General features: G+C 39.2%; 2 protein-coding genes across 7 annotated transcripts; both read left to right on the top strand.

Annotated features, from left to right (window-relative positions):
• Positions 1-11418, top strand: LOC119546685 (adenylyl cyclase X E-like). 6 transcript variants are annotated; one of them, XM_037853155.1, is made up of 12 exons: positions 1-133; positions 197-337; positions 390-549; positions 604-1390; positions 2077-2177; positions 2243-2585; positions 5592-6042; positions 7431-7792; positions 7854-7948; positions 8014-8165; positions 8222-8366; positions 10734-11418. In XM_037853155.1, the coding sequence occupies exons 1-12, from the start codon at positions 32-34 to the stop codon at positions 11240-11242; spliced, it is 3348 nt and encodes a 1115-aa protein (XP_037709083.1). In that variant the 5' UTR covers positions 1-31; the 3' UTR covers positions 11243-11418. The 6 variants fall into 6 exon arrangements, with proteins under 6 accessions (XP_037709083.1, XP_037709085.1, XP_037709087.1 ...); XM_037853156.1 differs by lacking the exons at positions 1-133; positions 197-337; positions 390-549 and having other exon boundaries at positions 1251-1385; XM_037853157.1 differs by lacking the exons at positions 5592-6042; positions 7854-7948; positions 8014-8165; positions 8222-8366; positions 10734-11418 and having other exon boundaries at positions 32-133; positions 7431-7676.
• A 194-nt stretch (positions 11419-11612) lies between these two features.
• On the top strand, positions 11613-18330 carry LOC119547044 (adenylyl cyclase X E-like). Its single transcript, XM_037853723.1, has 12 exons — positions 11613-11740; positions 11795-11935; positions 12875-13034; positions 13093-13870; positions 14504-14604; positions 14668-15025; positions 16117-16564; positions 16629-16990; positions 17057-17151; positions 17211-17362; positions 17558-17687; positions 17749-18330. Exons 1-12 carry the CDS (start codon positions 11669-11671, stop codon positions 18321-18323), a joined length of 3372 nt encoding a protein of 1123 aa, XP_037709651.1. The 5' UTR covers positions 11613-11668; the 3' UTR covers positions 18324-18330.
• The last annotated feature ends 1071 nt before the right edge of the window (positions 18331-19401 follow it).

Genomic DNA, 19401 nt, shown 5'->3' with positions numbered 1-19401 from the left:
ACTACTGAACACTAGGAAACGATCCGGAGATATGAACAAAGAAAAAACTTGTAGAACGCCGTTCAAAGAGAGGTGTAAGACCTGTTATCTTGACTATGCTGATGAGCGCCTGTGGGAATATAGCTATTTGAAGGTAACAAATCGTTAACCCATTATGATACAAAGAGAGTTTGTTTCATAAAGGTAATATCCATAGGCTAGATGTAAGGAATTGAACTTGGAAGATGAATATAAGAAGTATCAGGTCCGTCTGATGATCAGTTACCTCACCATTTTCTATCCCTTGTATATACTCTTGGTCGTAGGTCATCAAGTAGTGAAATGGTCTTGTGCCGAGGTGAGAGTACTCAGTTGAATGATTTAGCATATCTAAATTAACTTTTATGCAGTACACAAATTTCACCTATCTGGATACGGTTTTTGAAGGAACTTCTTTAGCTCTGGTTACTGGCTTAATGAGCATTAATTTCTTCGAAAACTTCGTGACTCGCCACCGGTGGATCATGATCATCACCTCGGTTTTGTCCGCATATATTGTGGTATTCTCCGGTAGGATTAAGTTTATCCATCGACTATGTCCTCTTTTTGACTTTTCATTTTTAGATATAGCGTGCAACATCTTTCATTATTACCAGACCCAGTGGCCTCTCAATACCTCATATGACGTCTTTGTGCTGTGCATGATTTACATGTTCCTGCCGATACCCTCGATCACTGGAGCTGCACTTTTGGCCACTTCAGTCAGTCTTTTATACGTGGTCTACTTCGTTCACTTTCTGGTGTCGGACCCAAGTAACCTTGCTAAGTATATTCATGGCTTTGATGTGATATCCGTCGACGTATTCCACTTCCTGGGATTCAACATGATGGGTATATTTTTCCGTATCGTGAACGAGACGGTGGTCCGTGCCTCCTTTCTGGACCGTCACCAGTTCATTAAGGAGGAGACGTGGTTGAGTCACGCTCTGCGACAGGAATCATTGCTTCTGGACAGCATTCTGCCTCCTCAGATTGCAAAACCTATTCAGAACAGCATTAAGGAAAAGATAATGCAGTCAGAAGCCGAGTTCGACCGCTTCCAAATGGGAGGTCCTCGGAGGGCAGAGAACTTTATGGCCATCCAGATCCACCCTGATGTCTCCATCCTCTACGCAGATTTGGTGAACTATACCCACTTGACAACGACTCTGACGGTGGAGAAGCTAGTGAAGGTCCTCCACGACCTCTACGGCAGATTCGATATGGCTGCCTCATCTTTTGAGGTGCAGCGCATAAAATTCCTGGGTGACTGCTACTATTGTGTGGCTGGTTTGACGACGGGCGATCCAGATCATGCTAAGAAGGCCGTTTCTCTGGGAATTTCTATGATAGCCAACATCCAGGAGGTGCGGTATGTTAGTGATTGGGAAAGAATTGGGTCTACACAAAAAACATTCAAAAGCAAATAAAGTTAAGTCACTTTAATCTAGCATTTTTGTTGTCGTAAGCTCGTGTATTAAAAAACCGTTTAAAATACGATAGGAACATATCGAAAATAATAGATATTAGATTGATGTAATTACAGGAAATGTCCGCCTATCCACTTTTTGCGTTTCCTGTCATTTTGCCATTAATTAATCAAAGTTTGCAGACCGTTAGAAATACATAAATTTGTCTTGCCTGTAACAGTTTTATTTACTCAGCGATAATATAGATAGTTTTCCTGCTCTAGCTCACGCTTTTTGTTTCATTCTTATAAGTTTATAAATCGGTCACATTATTTCTTACCGTTCAGGCATCTCTGTCAGCATAAACAGGGGCAATTTCGATTTCAAGCTTGCAAGAATTCAATAATGTCAGCATAAACATGTTAAAAGTGATAAATTGAGCTAATAGGGTGGAATAGGTGACAACTATAAATATATATATATGTATATGAATCGATATTCTTTTTAGATGGTCAAATAAAGGGATACTGTTATTGTTATTGAATGCTGCTACTAGGGTCAGTTACAAATATTACTATTTCCTTAAAAAAACCCTAAATTACCGGAATATTTGATCTATGTGCACTTATGATAGCCTTATGGTCCACAGGGCGGAACGTGCCTTGAATATCGACATGCGTATAGGAGTCCATTCAGGAAGTTTGCTGGCAGGTGTCATTGGACAGACCAAGCTACAGTTTGACATATGGGGTAGACCATTCCCTAAGGGGATGTAAATAATTGCTTTAATGAAATCCTAATAACGACTTCCTTAGGTTCTGACGTGGAGATCGCCAATCGCTTGGAAGCAACTGGAAAACCAGGTTTTGTGCACGTCAGTGGGCGGACTCTAAGTAACTTGAATGTAGACGAATATACGATCCATCCGGGAACGGAAAAGGCACAAACGGATCCCGTACTGCAAAAGCATCCGATGAGCACCTTCCTTCTTTCCGCTGTAGTAAATCGCCCTTCTGTCCGACCAGTAGATGTAGGGACCTCATATGTGGACCTTGACATTAAAAACTTGGGAGCAACCCGGGATACTGCCAGTCTTGCCTCTATGACCGATGAATTGCGTGAGGAGTTTAACAAAATGCCCGTTGGGGGCTTGTCTATGTATGTCTCTTCCTTCCTGTTTAAAAATATTGCTTTCATCAATGAGCCTTCTTCTAAAATCGTTTTGAAATCGAGTATATTATGTCTCGAAAATTCGACCTTGGAAGCTGTACTTTGTTCTCGAAATCCTTAATTCAAGCACGAAATACTTGATTTCTTGCTGAGCCTAGCAAATTTAGCTGAGTAACGGGTATATGATGGTCAAGGTACTCGATACAGCGTTTCTTGGTTTTTTCTGTGACAAACCTTTAGCGTTCATACGGACGGACAGACAGTGGGACAGGGCTAGATCGACTCAACGAACAGTTAGTGCGGTTTTTGAAAGTGGCTACACAGAGAGAATTATTCAAGTAATTTGTACTCAAATTGAATATTTTTGTACTCACAAATTCTCACATTGAGTGCAAAATACTCACTTTCAGTACAAATTTCTAAAAAAATGTATACTTAAACTGAGTACATTTGTGCTCTTTCTTGAACGTTTTTCCTCAATATGAGTACAAACTGCACTCATTTTAAGAAATATTAAGCTTGAATTTTAGAAACGAGTATCCCCTTTTCTCATACTGAGAAATTTTCAGCGCAAAATGAGAAACAAGTTTTTTAATGAAGAACTTTTGCACTTAAACCCGCTCCATCCATTCCCAGAAAAAAGGGTCAAATATTTTTTTTTAAATTTTATTTTATAATACAGTTATATATATATGTACATGTTCCATGTTCTAGGTTATGATATTTTTTCCCTTAGCTGTCTGGTCTAGCGAAGAGCAAAGAAGCTGAAAAAGACAACGTTATTGTTAACAAATATTGTAAATATATATATAAATGTACATTTAACAAGGAAGAACGCTATAGTCGAGTACCTCGACTATCAGATACCCGTTACTCAGCTAAAGGGACCAAAGGTAAATGGAGATATGCAAGCAGCAAAGCGAGATTTAAATGCGCCACCTACCGGCGGAAGACAGATTTAAGCATTGTGGGCGTTAGGGTAGGCGTGGCAAATTTTTTTTTGGATCAATCGATAGGTATTGACGAGACCAATACATTTCAGTTAAAATTTTTTATCTAGCATAAAAATTTTGAGCGCCACAGGCTTGGGCGGTTTGTGGGCGGTAGAGTGGGCGTGGCATATTCGCATAACAAACCTGCGCTGCGTACAAAGCTACGGAATCTAAATCTGAAATCCCAATACTCTATCTTTGATAGTTTCCGAGATATCCGCGTTCATATTTACGATTTTTTGAAGTTTGTGGGCGGTTTGTGGGCGTCCAAGTGGGCGTGGCAAACTTTTTTTTGGGTCAATTGATAGGTATTGCTAAGAACAATTCATTTCAGTTTAAATTTTTACTCTAGCATCAAAACTGTAGAAGCCACAGTTTTGGGCGGTTTGTGGGCGTTAGAGTGGGCGTGGCACTCTACTGAAACAAACTTGCGCTGCGTAAGAAGCTCAGGAATCTGCTCGCCAAATCTCAATAGCCTAGCTCTCATAGTTTCCAAGATCTCAGCGTTCATCCGGACAGACGGACAGACGGACAGACGGACAGACGGACAGACGGACAGACGGACATGGCTAGATCGACTCGGCTAGTGATCCTGATCAAGAATATATATACTTTATGGGGTCGGAAACGCTTCCTTCTGCCTGTTACATACTTTCCGACGAATCTAGTATACCCTTTTACTCTACGAGTAACGGGTATAAAAAGCATTTATAAAATTATATGTGTATGTATGTATGTACAATGAACGTAGAAACTAACAAAACTAGACTGCTTCACGCTACTTACAATCACACATACATACATATTAGTGTACACGCTTTGGAAATATTTTTGAAGTGTATGTTTATTATATCATTACTTAGCACATTTTAAATACAGTTTAAATTAAAAAACTTACCCTCGAGGTACTGAAGGGTCGCACGAATGTTCACTAAAATAGTTTTTCAGCTTTGTGTCTTGCGCACGTCTTCACTTTGCCAAATCACACGGCAAATGACTAGAGCTGTAAAAACATCGATAGTGCCCCTACTCGATGTTTTCGATAGTGATAGTCCAAACCATCGATATTTTCGATAGTATCAATCGAATTATTATTTAATTTTTTATTTTGTATTTTAAGCCTATTTGCTTTCAATTTTTTTAATTGCGAGGTATGAATACAGCTGCGACAAAAACCATACAATGTATTAAACTATTAAACACACATAAAAACAAATACGTTAAAAATTTAAAAGATTTTGATTATAATAATTACTTATATTCCTTTTTTTATTCATAAGTTAGAAAACTTAAAAATTCTCGTATGCTTTAAAAAGTTTTTATAAGCCATTATCATTTGCCTTCTGATGCTAAAATCGAGAACATTAAAACTATTAATGAAAAACCAAAACCAAAAACCAAAAAAATCGAGGTATCGCGCAGCCCAGCCACTATCGATACTATCGATATTACTATCGATGTTTTTACAGCTCTACAAATGACAGTCACACAAATGCGGCGTGCACCACTTTACACACCCATTAGTGAGAGAGAGACAACCACATACGCAACGAACTTAAGGCCGCTCATGTCTCGTCACGTTCGCAGAACGGAATACTCTAGAACTCCTTATGAGAATTCGTAACTCATTTTTGAGTTTATCGGTTACTCATAATAAAAATACTAATTCTCAAGTTGGAAATTGAAGAACACATTTCCTCAAATTGAGAATTTTGTGATCAATTCAAGTTATTTTTCTTAAAATGAGTGCAACTTTTCTCAACATGAGTTTTTTCCACAAATTTTGTACTTAAATTGAGTACATCCTCAAAATGAGAATACAAATTCTCAATTTGAGAACGTCATAATTTTCTCTGTGCAACCATCCTCCATTTCTCTATTTCCATATCTAGATAATGAATCCGTTTAGGACCCACATTTAGGCATAAAGCTACATTAAACATAGATTTAAATAGAGCACGCAAAAAACATGTTTTAAAATTGGAATTACTTTTTACCATAGGTATCGGTCACCTTGCTGCCGGCGAAATCTAAATTCGAGTGGTGAGAAATCCCAACACGATGTGGGCATGTTTTGTGCAGCGTTCAAGGACTCGACTTTGGAATGGAGTTACTTACACCAGCCAGATTTTATATTCAAGTCATCTATGCTGCTGGCCTGGGGCATTGGGGGCTGCCTGATATTCATCCAGATCGCGTGCAACAGACTTGTCTGCGTTGAATGTATTGTGCTTAATGCGACCGCCTTTTCTTTTCTGACTTCCCTACTCTTCATCGCATGGTACAAGAAACTGTGTTGGTGGCAATATGGACACAATAACCTCAAAAAGTACAGCAAACTCAGCTGCATCGTATTTCAACTGCATGAAAAGATCCAGCACAGCTTTCTCCTGCGCATTACTATTTATATAATGATTATAGTGTGCTATTACACAGTGATTGCTTTGATATTGGTGAGTTTAGGCATTGGTACTTGGGTGCTCAATTCTAAATTATGGCGATGCTCGTACCCTATTCCAGGACACCTCAGTCGGAAGTAAATACCTACAATGAATTTTTTACTGTTTCTTTGGAATATCAGAATGTTTTCCCTAGCGAAAGTTTCCTTTTCCTTTACATGTATTCCTTTAAATGTAGTGTTTATACCCGTACTAGATTCGTCGGAAAGTATGTAACAGGCAGAAGGAAGCGTTTCCGACCCCATAAAGTATATATATTCTTGATCAGGATCACTAGCCGAGTCGATCTAGCCATGTCCGTCTGTCCGTCTGTCCGGATGAACGCTGAGACCTTGGAAACTATGAGAGCTAGGCTATTGAGATTTGGCGTGCAGATTCCTGAGCTTCTTACGCAGCGCAAGTTCGTTTCAGTAGAGTGCCTCGCCCACAAACCGCCCAAAACTGTGGCTCCTACAGTTTTGATGCTAGAATAAAAATTTTAACTGAAATGTATTGTTCTCATCAATACCTATCGATTGACCCAAAAAAAGTTTGCCACGCCCACTTTATCGCCCACAAACCTCCCCCAAACTTCAAAAAATCGTAAATATGAACGTGGATATCTCGGAAACTATCAAAGATAGAGAATCGGGATCTCAGATTTAGATTCCGTAGCTTTGTACGCAGCGCAATTTTGATACGCGAATATGCCACGCCCACTCTAACGCCCACAAACCGCCCAAACCTGTGGCGCCCACAATTTTCATGCTAGATAAAAAATTTTAAGTGAAATGTATTGGTCTTGTCAATACCTATCGATTGATCCAAGAAAAACTTTGCCACGCCCGCTCTAACGCCCATAACGCTTAAATCTGTCTACCGCCATTAGGTGGCGCATATCAGTCTTGCTTTGCTGCTTGCTTATCTCCATTTCCCTTTGGTCCCTTTGGCTGAGTAACGGGTATCTGATAGTCGAGGCACTCGACTATAGCATTCTTCCTTGTTTTTTTTGCAGTCCATCGGAATAAGGTTTCAACTTCTAAAAATATTGTTTTTTTTTTGTTTTTATCCTCAAAATAACACTTTTTTGGAATGCATCAACATATCTTCAAAGTAGTTTTCAATTTTCTCCAGCAAAACTTCTCGTTTTACAAGAGAAGTTTTCCTTTATGGAATTTTTTTTATAACTTCCGACTGGGACACATTTATGTTACTTAATAAATATTATATGATTGCAAGCGCCTTACTTAAATTTTCAAAAAAAAAAACATTTTTTTTTTGGCACAAACGGCATAAAAATATGATTTATCATCAAAAAATCAAATGGTGTTCCGCTGTGCGTTGGTTAATTCCTGGTAAAGGAGGATATCTTTCACACATTTTATGTTTTTCGATATTTCCAGGCGAACTGTGATCAAAATCAGTACGAGTTGGACCTCATTGAGAGCAAGCTCTTTCACTACGAAGAGAATCAGAATTCCTGCTTCCACCCGTGGGCGTTCACAAACATGGTAGCCCTGATCCTCGGCATGAGTTACACCTTCGCACGCATCCCGTTCGCCCTCAAGACAATCATCGGCTGCTGCGAGGCAGTGGCCTACCTGCTGATTGTGCTTTTCCAGTACTCCTTTCTTTTCCAGCACAGTGCCACCACGACTCCGTATTTGAGAGCAGAAGTAGCGCACTGTGTTCGGGTGTGCATGATGCTAGTCATTATGTATGCAAAAGAGCGTCAGGCCGAGTTCAACACAAAAATGAACTACAAGTGAGTGGAATAAATAAACACATAGACCTCAGAGTCAACCGCATGTTTTTGCTTTTAACAGGCTCAACTTGGATTTGCGAAATAAGCAAAAAGCGGCCGACGTTACCAACCAATCGATCATAATTTTGCTCAATAACATTCTTCCCTCTCATGTTGGTCAGTTTTTGATGGAATACCTTCCCAAGGAGCTTAGCAGAAACTAACTTTTTCCTCTTACGCAGTCGAGCTCTATCTGAACTCAGTAGCCAAACACGAGCTCTACTATGAGAATTATCAAATGGTATCAGTCATGTTTGCCATGCTGATCAATTTTCAAATGGATTTGCCAAGCTTACGAGTGCTAAACGACATCATAACTGAATTTGATAAGCTGGTAAGTTGATGTGTGGAAGCCTTTTTGGTACTTACATTACTTACTTCCGATTTCAGTTGATTACCTACAGGAAATATTACGTTGTTGAGAAGATCAAAGTCGTTGGCTGCACCTATATGGCAGCTTGTGGATTGGATGTAAACCTCGCTTCAAAAATCAAACGCAGTGTGAGCATTGGGAGTGAATCATTTCATTCCAGAAGTACGTATTGATAACACAGGTACACAGCCGAAAATTTCCATGAACCATTTTTAGTTTTTCATGAAAATTTGATCCTCATGAGTAAAAGTCCTATACAAACTTGTGTTCCGTTTTATAGCTAAGAGTACAAAAAAACCTATTTGCCGTCTTTTTGAATTATGTGGCCTATATAAATGGTCTTATCTTAAGTATTTTTGCTGAAAAACACTCATAATACAAGACGATATTACTAAAAAATAGTCCCCATATTGAACCATGCCCCATGTCTTCGGAATTCGACAACAAAAATGAAATTTCTAAGTTTTTCATAATTTCTTTGATCTGAAACCGCTCCTAAAAAATAACTTTAAAATGGAAGCATTTTTTTTATTTTTGGAATCTGTTGTGTGTGTGCATTTAATTTCGGATTTTAAGAAATTTCACAAAGGTATTTTATTGGAATTTTTATAGCAATAAAACCATTTTTTTGTTTTGTTATCTACTTTTCTATGTTGTTAAATAAGACATTTCAATTTTTTACACCAATAAAACTTTCTTTTTTGTTTTATTATCTACTCTTATATGGAGTCAAATTGTAAATAAGTCATGATAACCTAAAGAATCGGAGTAAACAAGTATATAGTCTTCGGAATATAACATTTTTAAACATTTTAATAAGGCTCCAAACAAGGAGTATAAAACATCTCCAAGTCAATTTCGTTATGTTTGTGGATTTCTAATATTTTATCCCGAAGACGATTTCAATATATATAAAAATGTATTTAAATATACATTTTTACTCGCGTTTCAAAGGTTGCCATGACTTATTTTAAATTTGACAACATATAGGATCAGATAATAAAACAAGGATGAACGCTATAGTCGAGTACCTCGACTATCACATACCCGTTACTCAGCTAAAGGGACCAAAGGAAAATGGAGATTTGCAAGCAGCAAATGCGCCACCTACCGGCGGTAGACAGATTTAAGCGTTGTGGGTTAGAGTGGGCGTGGCAAAGTTTTTTTTAAATCAATCGATAGGTATTGACGAGACCAATACATTTCAGTTAAAATTTTTTATCTAGTACGATAATTGTGGGCGCCACAGGCTTGGGCGGTTTGTGGGCGTTAGAGTGGGCGTGACAAACTTTTTATTAAATCAATCGGTAGGTATTGATGAGAACAATACATTTCAGTTAAAATTTTTATTCTAGCATCAAAACTGTAGGAGCCACAGTTTTGGACGGTTTGTGGGCGTTAGAGTGGGCGTGGCACTCTGCTGAAACAAACTTGCGCTGCGGAGGAATCTCAGGAATCTGCTTGCCTAATCCCAGTATTGTAGCTCTTATAGTTTCCGAGATCTCAGCGTTCATACGGACAGACGGGCAGACGGACATGGCTAGATCAACTCGGCTAGTGATCCTGATCAAGAATATATATACTTTATGGGGTCGGAAACGCTTCCCTCTGCATGTTGCATACTTTTCGATCTAGTATAGCATTTTACTCTACGAGTAACGGGTATAATTAAGGAAGTTTACCATTGTCGTCAAATTTCAATGACATGGGCAATGGTTTAAGATTTTTAAGCTATGCCGTTATGTATTGAGAGTGTCATTCAGCGAAAATATTTAAGATAAGTCGAAATATGTATGTAGGCCACTTAATTCAATATGTGGGAAGAGAAATTTTTTTTGTATTCTTACCTGTAGGTGATGGCACAAATGTTTGTATAAGACTTCTACTCAGAAGGAACCTGTTATTATGGAAAAGTCCAACTGGCTTCTAAAAATTTAACAAAGTTATATTTTGTGTAATTGACAATGTATGTATTTTATTTTAAATTGGTTAGGTAAATACCACAACAAGGTGAATCAACCTATTTATAGATAGACAAATACCTAATACCTGGATGGTCCTCCATACAGATAGGGAAAACTGAAAACTGGAAAAAACGCTGTGATCTTGGAAACAATATCCCCAAGAGGTTTGAGATTTAACATCCAGATTCATAAGCTTTTCATTCTGCGCAAGTTAGTTACCCAAATGTGCCACGCCAATTCGAATGCTAACAGACGACCCTAATGCTATAATCTACATCCACATGTTTTTAAGATTTTGTAAAAGTAACAAAAAGTACAAGTTGGTTGTACCCATGTTTTAAAAACGTTCAGTGTACATTTTACTTAATTTGTCAATATCGTTTGATTGACCTAAAAAACTTTGCCCAGCCCACTCCAGTGCCCAGAAAAGTTTGGGGCGCCCACATTTTATAAGTTCTTTTTGCAGTGTACATTTTATTTAAGTGGCAATCCATATATTACGTAACTACAGTTTTGTTTACACCTTGTTGTTGTTGTGTACATAAGCCATGAATATTTGTTTCAGTGGAGGAAGAGCGCAGTCCACTAGAGTCATTTAAAGAAGGTTCCAATCACGATGAGGTGGCCTTTATAATGACCACGTTCGCTCTGGACCTGATGAGAGTCCTGTTTGTGTGCAACAAAGCGTACGCGGGTAGACCCTTCGATCGGGCCTTATCGACCTGGGAGATCTGCATCGGAATATCCACCGGGGAGATAATGGCCGGAGTGGTGGGCGCTTCTCAACCGCACTACGACATCTGGGGAAACCCGGTCAATATGGCCTCGCGAATGGAATCAACGGGGCTGCCTGGCCACATCCAGGTGACGGAGGAGTCGGCCGAAATTCTTGAGGACTTCGGCGTTCAGTGTAATTACCGCGGCTTGACCTTTGTTAAGGGCCGTGGGGAAATTCCCACCTACTTCGTTGGGATCGATGATGACTTAAAGTTCATTTCCAGGAAAGGTTCCAGTAATTCTCCAAGGCGTTTACCATATACTCAAGATACGGATCTGTTCGGCAAGGAAAGTTGATAGAAATCGTTCAGGAAAAATTTTACGTAAAATGAAAATCGGTTTCAATATGCATATTGTAGGCTACGTATCTCAAATTTTCTATTTGTAATTGTTGACTGGAAAATTCGAGGTACGTCGCTTTACAAAATGAACCCAATCTTTGTATTTCTTGACCATATTATTTTTACAAAATACATATATATTATCATTTTAGTTAAAATGTTTTTTAATTGCAGACACAACGGTTTGTAAATTTAAATTGCGGAAGGATATTTGTCTTAAAATAAATAGGGGTACACATTGCAAATGATTTTTATTTTGCCTGGCTGTTAAATGTTAATCCCTGAAATAGTAGGCATTGTGAGTAATGTTAAGTTTTTTCTGTTGAGTCGTAACGTGTTGACACCTGAAATAATAAAACAGATTTGTGAATAATAAATCAAAATGCCATTGCCCAGAGGAAATTGCCAGCTTAACTATGCGCGGGAGCGCATGTGGGAACCGGGCTACCTAAAGGTAAATTGTTATTAGTTTATTTTAAATTGAATACGACAAGAACGCAATTTTCAGGCTAAGTGTGCAGAGTTGGGTTTGGAGAACGAGTTCCGATTGTATCGCATTCGCCTTTGGAAGAGTTACCTATTCTCTTTCTTTTTGCTGCACTCTTTCGTGACCCTTTTGCACTGTACCCTGCTGTTAGCAACCATTGAGGTAAGTAACCTGTAACGGGAAATCACCTATTTCTGTAGACTGAAATTTAAATTTTAATGAACACTCAATACTTAACATTTGGATCCCGCTTTCGAAACTGTTATAAGTTGTATCTTTTATAACTCTTATTTCGCTTTGGCAAGCCAAATAGTAATAAAAAGTTGATGCATATAACAAGTCGTGACGATCGCAAAGAAACGATTGACTAAATAAAAACGCTAATATTATGGCACCAGCTATGTATGTACAAATTCTGCACATACTAACGTGGGCAAAAAGTAAGCTGAATTTTCGATGAATCGATTTTCGTGATTTTCGGAATGCCTTTCCGACCCTTTAAAGTATATATAGTTTTACTCAGGATCACTACCCAACTCGATCTAGCCATGTCCATCCGTCCTTCTGTCTGTCGGTATTAACGCTTAGATCTCAAAAACTATAGAAGGTGGGGTTTAGCATACAAACAGTTGAGATTCAATGTCTTCTTCATTGTTTACTGATTGCATAACGCTTTGCTGAGTGCATATTACCATCGCACTCGCACTCCTCTTAGCTGACTAAGGGGTATCTGATAGTCGAGGTCGTCGACGAGTGGGCTTGGGACCCTGATAAGCTTCCTTCTACCTATACCTATAGTATACCCTCTTATTCCATGAGTAATGATCAAAACCAGTAGTTCTTCGAATTTTCGGTAAATAGACCTTTAAGAAATCGATTGGTTGAAAATAACTTGCGGTGAAAGAGATATTCTTGTCTACTGCTGTTAGGCAATGTTGCTTACAATCCTTTATAGATCCTTTACAAACACATATTTATATACTTTATACCTGCTACATACTTTCCTACGAATCTAGGTTACCTTTTTACTCTACGAGTAACGGGTATACCAATTTGTAAGTTGCTTTTTTAAGTAATAAATTATATATTATACTTTTAAAGCGCCAGTCGATTATCTATTTTGATGTGGCCTTAACCATAGGATGCTCCATTGTCCTTTTACTCGCGTTGAGCATTAACTTCTGCGATAGCTTTATTGCGAAACACACGTGGTATATGTATAGCAGTTCGGTATTTGCCTCCCTAACGTTGGTATTTTCTGGTAAGCCTTAAAAATCCAAACATTTTTAGTAATGCCACATTCCAAAATCTGCTTTTAGACCTAACTGAATCTATTTACCACTACTACGTCCACAATTGGCAGCTGGGGACGTTCTACGACACTTATATAGTATACATGATATACATGTTCCTGCCAATCCACTTCATGAGCGGTGCAGTCCTTCTGGCACTCCTAGTATCAGCCGTGTACATTGTCTACTACGTGCAATACCTTTCCAACGGGTTCTCCCAATTCGTGTCCGAACTGTTTTCCACCGGCGGAATGTCCGTGGACTTGGTGCACTATCTGTGCCTCAATCTGGTGGGCATATTCTACCGCGTGATAAACGACACGGTAGTGCGCTCCTCCTTCCTGGACCGGCACCAGTACATCAAGGAGGAGCTCTGGCTGCGCAACGCCCGAATCCAGGAGAAGCAGTTGCTGGACTCCATTCTGCCGCCGCAGATCTCGGAGCCCTTGCAAAAGGACATTCAGAACCGGATTATCCTGACCAAGCGCGGCGGCGGCATTCGACTCTACAGTGCCTTCGAGCGCGCCATGGCCATCCAGATCCATCCAGATGTCTCCATCTTGTACGCAGATGTGGTGAACTACACCCACTTGACCACTACATTGACGGTGGAGAAGTTGGTGAAGGTCCTTCACGACCTCTACGGAAGATTCGATTTGGCTGCTTTTCGCTTCAAGGTGCAGCGCATCAAGTTCCTGGGCGACTGTTACTACTGCGTGGCGGGTTTGTCAGACCCCGATCCCGATCATGCGAATAATTGTGTGGCCCTAGGCCTTTCTATGATCGACGAAATCATGGAAGTACGGTAAGTCACCCCTTAAACAACTCTTTACCGACTAAAACCAAAATAAGGGGAAAATGTTTTCAGGAACTTACGTATGTTTGCTAGTACTTTCACTGAAAATGTTTGAGTAAGCATTAGTACTATTTTATGTTCTCCCAAAATTATTTGGATGCAATTATAAAATGACTTCCAACCATTTCGGTAGCATTCTTGGTGTACAAAAAAAAATATTTTTTATACTTACTGTTACTAATCAAATATTTTCAAATATACATCAGACTTCTTTTTCACAACTAACACGCGAAGATAATTTTTTTTGTTTTTAAAGTTTTTTCTATCGGAAAATTTCGGTTTTTTTAACGATGATTATTTTATAATTTTTAGATCGTTTTCTTTCTTGCATTTAAGGAAAACTTTTGCATTTAAGAACGTATAAATGTTACGGTTACAAGATCACAAGAAGAGAGATATTTTTTCTTTTTTTTCAAGAAAAAATGCATATTTCTTCTATATTTAAATGGGACTTCTTAAATACCAAGACATTATTTGTCTTAAATGAAAGAATGACCGAGGGGTGATTTCTAAAATAAATAAATTTATTTGTATGAGTATACTTACTCCAACTGTAATTATACCTTTGTTATGCGTTTCCAGCGACACACAAGGCTTGGACATTAATATGCGCATTGGAGTTCATTCGGGGAATCTGTTTGCTGGAGTCATTGGCGAAGCCAAGCTTCAGTTTGATATATGGGGTAAGAAGGCAAATCCGCTCCACGAACTACCGCTGGTAACCGCTATTTCTAAAATTCTTCTAGGCCTGGACGTCACCATTGCCAATGTTCTAGAATCCACCGGAGTGGCGGGATTCGTGCACATCAGCGGATCAACTTTGAATAATCTGAGCGAACAGCGCTATGTAATTGAAGATGGTCCTGAAAAGGCAAGAAATCATCCTCTTCTGAGTAAACATCGAATAATTACATACATAATTCGAGAAGACTTGCAAAAGGACGCAGAAGAAAGTGACGAGAACTTTGGTGAACTCCATGCTCTTTCCCTCTCTGATTTAGGAGCAAGACCAAGACTGAGTGACAATACTAATGAAAGCTTGAAAGAGCTGTTTTTGCAAGAGTTGCGAGAAGAGTTCCGGAAAATGCCGGTTAGTGCGTTTAAGTAAGTACTAAGAAAAAACACAACCATGGATTCCAAAAGGAAACCGAGATTAATCATAGTTAAATTACCCGTTATACCCGTCGCCCACATTTTCAAAGATTTAAATTTTAAATAAATTTTATTATATTCCTCTTGTCAACTGTTAATCCTCCGAAAATTGTTAAATTCGGACTATTAGTTGATAAGTAATAATTTTACGCCCATATCTAGCAAGAAAAACGTCAATAACGACACAGCCAGATAAAGTAAAAACGTAAGATTTAAAAGTGTAAAGTAGGTAACATTTAAACAATAAAGAAAGCTAAGCTATCAGATACCCTTTTTTCAGCTAAAGGGACAAAAGGAAAATGGAGATAGATATGCAAGCAGCAAAGCGAGACTGAAATGCGCCACCTACCCCTGATTTCAATATATGGTTATGTGGGCGGTAGAAACGCTTCCTTCTGCCTGTTACATACTTTCCGACGAATCTAGCATACCCTTTTACTCTACGAGTAACGGGCTTAAAAATGCTTATAGTTCCTATGGGGCTATAGGATATAGTTGTTCGATCTGGGTTTTTCCGACTTATATACTTCCTGCAATAGAAGACTGGGTACGTTTTATACCGATAGCTTTAAAAATGAGAGTCTAGTTTGCGTAGAAGCGGACAGGCGGAGGGACAGACGGACGGACAGACGGACGGACAGACGGACGGATGGACAGACGGACGGACAGACGGACGGACAGACGGATGGACAGACGGACAGACAGACGGACATGGCTAGATCGACTTGTCTAGTGATGCTGATCACGAATACATATACTTTGACACGGTCCCTTCTGCAAGGGTATACAAATATATTTATTCTGAAGTTGTTTAGCTGAGTAACGGGTATCAATAGTCAATGCAATCGACTATAGTGTTTTTCTGTAATATGCTTACAATTACTTAAATTTATGTAATAAGTTAACGAGCCATGTACAAATTGGATAATTTTTTATTTCAAGACACACAATTTAAAACGAATTCATTCAAGAAATTGTTTGCATTCGAGGGGTAAAATAAAGTAACAGCTTTTTATTGGTCTAATTTCGCCCCCTTGACACAGTCCCAAAACCCTATACGGCATATATCGTCGAACAGAAGGAGTGAACATACCATTGTATCATCAGTTAAACATTTGCCTGAAATACCACGATTCCGAATTGGAGAGAGCATACCTGAAGCAAACCGACTACATGTTCAAATACAGCATGCTCCTGGCATTGAGCGTTGGATACTGCCTGGTGTACATTGAAATAATGGACACTAAGATTATATGCCCCACTTGCATGATATTGCCCGCCATCGTGATTATAGTGCAGACCGTTTTGACCTTCATTGCTTGGTACAAGAAATTATGTTGGAAAAGATTTGGGAACGAGCCCCATATCTACAGCCGAATTAGCTGCATTATATTTCGTGTGCACGAGAAAATCATAGGCAGTATGATCATTCGTATAATCATATACCTCTTCCTAGTGGTATCGGGATTTTCGGTCATGTGTCTTATTGTGGTGAGTATTCAAAGCGATCGAGAAGGTAAACATGATTTATTCAAGCGTTGGATAATTGAATCAGATGACGTGCAATCGCGAAGAGTTCGAGATGGCTTATATCGAGGAGAGGCTCTTTCACTATGAGCAGGAATCAATGATATGCTTCCATCCCTGGGTTGCGACCAACATGGTCTCCCTGATGATTTGCTTGACATTCACATTCGCCCATATTTCCCTGGCACTGAAGACTACAATGGCCGTTTTAGAGACGGTCGGCTATCTGTTGATGATTTTCTTCCAGTATGAGTTCGTCTTCCACCATAGCGTTACGACTAATCCAAGTTTTCGCGCCGAGTACGCACATGCTCTGCTAATATGCATTACCCTGCTAACTATGGTTGTGAAGGAGCGCCAACTTGAGTTCACCAACAAAGTAAACTTCCAGTGAGTTCGGGGGACCTAAATTAAAAATATTTGCTTTGATGTGTATTATTATCCCGATTTCTTTAGCTGGCGCGTTGAGTTAAGGAAGAAGGAGGCTGACGCCAACTTAACCAATCACTCGATTACAATTATCCTTAACAACATTCTTCCCGCTCATATCGGTGAGTCCAAAACGGTATAAAATCCCAAACTAAAATAAATTATCTTCTCTACCCTGCAGTCGACGTTTACATAAATTCGTTAGCCAAGCACGAACTCTACTATGAAAATTATCAAATGGTTTCGGTTATGTTTGCCATGTTAATAAATTTTGAAATGGATTTAAGAACCCTGCGTGTTCTGAATGAAATTATTGCCGAATTCGATATGTTGGTAAGATAAAAGTTTCTCTTAGCCGCTTCGCTCCAGTGTGTAACTGTCACGCATTAGCTTTTTTTTCGAGTCCAAGTCATCAAGGCAAAATCTTTTCTCTGCTAATACTTATAGTTAAATGCATTATGAATGACGGCTTAATTTATTAATTATTTCATTAAATCTTACAATAATTTTCTCAATACCTAAATGCAGTTGCTGTTCTACAAGGAATATTATTCGGTTGAGAAAATCAAAATCGTCGGATGCACATATATGGCAGCGTGTGGACTGAACGTGAACTTTGCGGGTTCCACTAGTACAACGGCGAAAAATAACTCAACTGGTATGTGCTTAGTTTGCTACTAGAACCATCTTACTTATCCACTGCGTTTAACGCAACGTAGAAAGAGGTAGTCAAAGGCTGCAGTTCACGCAGGACGAAAAGGAGCGAGAAGAAGTGGTCTTTGTGATGGTCTCCTATGCCCTGGACATGATGCGCACGCTGGCAAAATGCAACAAGGTCTACCAAAGTATTCCAGGGGATCGGAGTGCTACGGACGGATCGATGGCAATCGGCATTTCCAGCGGCGAAGTTATGGCCGGCATAGTGGGCGCTTCGCAGCCGCACTACGACATCTGGGGCAATCCGGTCAACATGGCCTCGAGGATGGAGACGACGGGATTACCGGGCAACATCCAGGTTACAGAGGAGTCTGCCAAAATCCTTCAGGAATTCGGCATCGCCTGCCAATATCGTGGCCTTACCTTTGTAAAAGGGCGTGGCGAAATCCCAACTTTTTTGGTGGGAATCGACGACAATCTAAACTTTATCACTACGACGCCAACACGATCTCCCAGTCATGTGGAGCGCAGTACGGTTATTTCGTTGCATACCACCTATTCTCACCCAGAGGGTTTGGATGATATTAGTGAACTTGGTAGTGCTTCAGTTTCCAGACATGCTTTACAAGATAATTAATAGAGCTTTAGCATTTTTAATTATTTGTTACTTTGATTTTAGTTGCTTCTTAATACAATGTGAAAGAAAAATTCGTATTATTATTGTTTTCCTGTACTACCATTTACTTTCGACAACTTGAGAAAAAGGCCCGTCTGCAATCAAGAACACAGTCTCGATTCAAAATAAAATGGTACTAAAAGTCAGTTAATATCGACTTGTTTCCTAAAACCAATTGAAAAATATCAAAAAATATCACAATTCAAGATAAAACGCGTTTTAACTCATGATTTTGGTTCTCTTTCCCTTAGTGTGCATCAGCAGTACTACTGCCCTTTAAAGACTTGCTAAATTGTGTCCCCATTTCCTGTCCCAAGGAGTGACATGCATTTTCCATTCGAATTACGAAATATAATTAATGATTTTGCTATGCCTATCCATTTAAAGTGTCAAAAGCAAGAGCGGCAGTAGCAAAAACCAAAATCAGAACCCTGGCTGCTAACTAGATTTGGCCATCCTCATTCCTCATTCCATTCCAGCTTAATTCAATTAATCCCAGACCGTGTTAAAATTTTGAGTTCCAAGTGAGAGGATGCGATGGAATCCCCTTTCTCACGAGCAATTAAAAGGTATTTTTACAAGCAATTTGGAAAATATGATGGCGCTGACAGATGTGGAAGGTGAGGACGGCTCCCTTTGATGCTGATGATGCTTGTCATTGTTTGCTGTAATTGACGAGTTCTCGGGGTAGAACATCAAAAAAGCACGACAACACGAAATTGCGAAAATACGCGTTAGAGAAACATCCATTTCCGGTGAAAGCCCCCAGGATTCGGTGTCCCTTTCCGCTCGGTATAGAGTTGTTTTATCTGCACGGACACGGTCCAACGTTCCTTTGACATGTAAAACGCTCTCGTCCAAATGCATGCAGTACAAAAAACTAGTTGGCTTGTTTTAAGGAGAAAAACTGAATGGCAACAAATTGAAATTCAGATGCAAATTAAAATGCCAAACTTATTTTCACAGAATACAGGTGAAAACATTTAAAAAAATATAATTTTGTTGCATTGCAAGGATGTTTCATATTCATTACTTGTAA

Source organism: Drosophila subpulchrella, chromosome 2L (genome assembly GCF_014743375.2).
Source record: "Drosophila subpulchrella strain 33 F10 #4 breed RU33 chromosome 2L, RU_Dsub_v1.1 Primary Assembly, whole genome shotgun sequence".
Lineage (NCBI taxonomy): Eukaryota > Metazoa > Arthropoda > Insecta > Diptera > Drosophilidae > Drosophila > Drosophila subpulchrella.
This window is presented reverse-complemented; position numbering and strand designations above follow the sequence as displayed.